Source organism: Nanorana parkeri, unplaced genomic scaffold (assembly GCF_000935625.1).
Source record: "Nanorana parkeri isolate BGI_ZX_2015 unplaced genomic scaffold, ASM93562v1 scaffold802, whole genome shotgun sequence".
Classification (NCBI taxonomy): domain Eukaryota; kingdom Metazoa; phylum Chordata; class Amphibia; order Anura; family Dicroglossidae; genus Nanorana; species Nanorana parkeri.
In genome coordinates, this window is record NW_017307070.1 from 467,921 (window position 1) to 469,836 (window position 1,916).

At 48.2% G+C, this 1,916-nt stretch overlaps 1 protein-coding gene across 1 annotated transcript in view; it reads right to left on the reverse strand.

The window, feature by feature from the left end:
- Positions 1-1,916, reverse strand: part of ROBO3 (roundabout guidance receptor 3) — a 136,753-nt gene that overhangs the window by 33,263 nt on the left and 101,574 nt on the right. The window contains exons 13-14 of the mRNA XM_018564975.1: positions 1,031-1,197; positions 245-366 (exon numbers count right to left, since the gene is read on the reverse strand). Of these exons, the coding sequence (XP_018420477.1) occupies positions 245-366; positions 1,031-1,197 (289 nt within the window). The remainder of the gene's footprint in view (positions 1-244; positions 367-1,030; positions 1,198-1,916) is intronic.

Sequence of the window (1,916 nt, forward strand, 5' to 3'; positions counted from 1 at the left end):
CTGATAGGGCGGAGGGCATTTTATATTCAAACACAAACCCTTCAAAATCGCAGCTTAGGAAAATCATATGGGTGAAGTTTTTAAAGAAGTCAGTAAAGACTTGCAGATGGCAAGGTTTAATTCTCTTTGGATAGGACACATACAGTGTGAGCCAAGTTCCTCCATCACTCAATTAGATCCGACCTTGGTCCCTGCGCTCACTGCGCTGCAAGAAAGGTATTTGGCACCTAATAATACCACTTACCGTCCAAGTGACCTGCACGGTGGAGGAGGTGAGAATGATCGGCTTCTGGAGCTGGACCACCACTTCCCCGAGTTCCCGCTGTACTTGGCGGTGGTCTACGCCTTGCCGGGTGGGGCTGATATCTGGGAAATGAGCAAAATTCCCAAAATTCAGAGCCGCATTAACAGAACCAGCTATGTATTGGACTAGTTGGTGTATAACAGTATAGAATATCGTAAGGCTGATAACATATTTAGAGTCAATATAGAAAAAAAACTAATAATCTGAGATGACCAGCTAATATAATTTGCACATCATGAAACTCAGCGCCACTGCTGGTCCCATCACAGGGATGTGAGAATCATGGCTCTCTATGTACGGGTCCCATCACAGGGATGTGAGAATCATGGCTCTCTATGTACGGGTCCCATCACAGGGATGTGAGGGTCATGGCTCTCTATGTACGGGTCCCATCACAGGGATGTGAGAATCATGGCTCTCTATGTACTGGTCCCATCACAGGGATGTGAGGGTCATGGTTCTCTATGTACTGGTCCCATCACAGGGATGTGAGGGTCATGGATCTCTATGTACGGGTCCCATCACAGGGATGTGAGGGTCATGTCTCTCCATGTACGGGTCCCATCACAGGGATGTGAGGGTCATGTCTCTCCATGTACGGGTCCCATCAATGGATGTGAGGGTCATGGCTCTCCATGTACTGGTCCCATCAATGGATGCGAGGGTCATTATTCACTATGAACTGGTCCCGTCACAGTAGATGTCTCATGTTATTGAATGACTTACCCTGAGTGCGCACCGGCTCCGATATAGGGCTGGGGTCACTGAGACCGTACGAACTGACCGCTCGGATGATGAACAGGTAGATGGTGTTGGGGTTGAGACCATTCACTGTGTGTTTCTCCACCTTCACGTTATCCGCCACGGTCTGCCAGGTGCTGCCCGCTGATTGGCTGCAGAGGGATACAGAAGAGTGTAAAGCTGGCTCTTGGGGTATCTTTGGTAGACGCAGCAATGCACATTGCAAATACCCCCACAGCAACTCATATACGCACACTTTAAAGTTTTGACTAAAGAATGTTAACAGAATGGTTAGATAAAGAGCAGCAGATCAGCTAAAATTCTTACCTTTCCCAAAGAAAACTGCGACAAGTTCCCTTCAGTGCTGGTCACCTGACCTCTGCTAAAGATCAGCCCCCCTGAATTCTATTCCTGCGCTTCAGCAGAGGTCACATGACCTGCTGCCTCGGCAATCAAACAATATGACCAGCACAGAAGGGAACCAGGGACAGTGTTCTCTCCAGGCCTTGTGGTTTTTTGTTTAAATGGTCCTTTGCAAGACTATTAACACGCTTTACATCTATAGGTGTCTATAGGTGCACTTTAAAGGCCTGGCAGTAATGCTTAGTGATGGGCCGAACACCCCCGTGTTCGGTTCGTATTCGAACATTCGAACGGCCGAAAAGTTTGAATACGAACTCGAACTCAATGCAAGTAAATAGGAGGTCGAACGTTCGAAAATGAATGTCCCCTTTAAGAGGGCTTATACAGGCAGTCCCCGTGTTACAGACAATGCGTACTTACAAACCGGGTCCACAGTTCTCCTAAATGTACCGGCAGCTGCCGGTACATTTAGGAGAACTGTGGCTGCAGCTGTGGCTGCAGCGGGAAC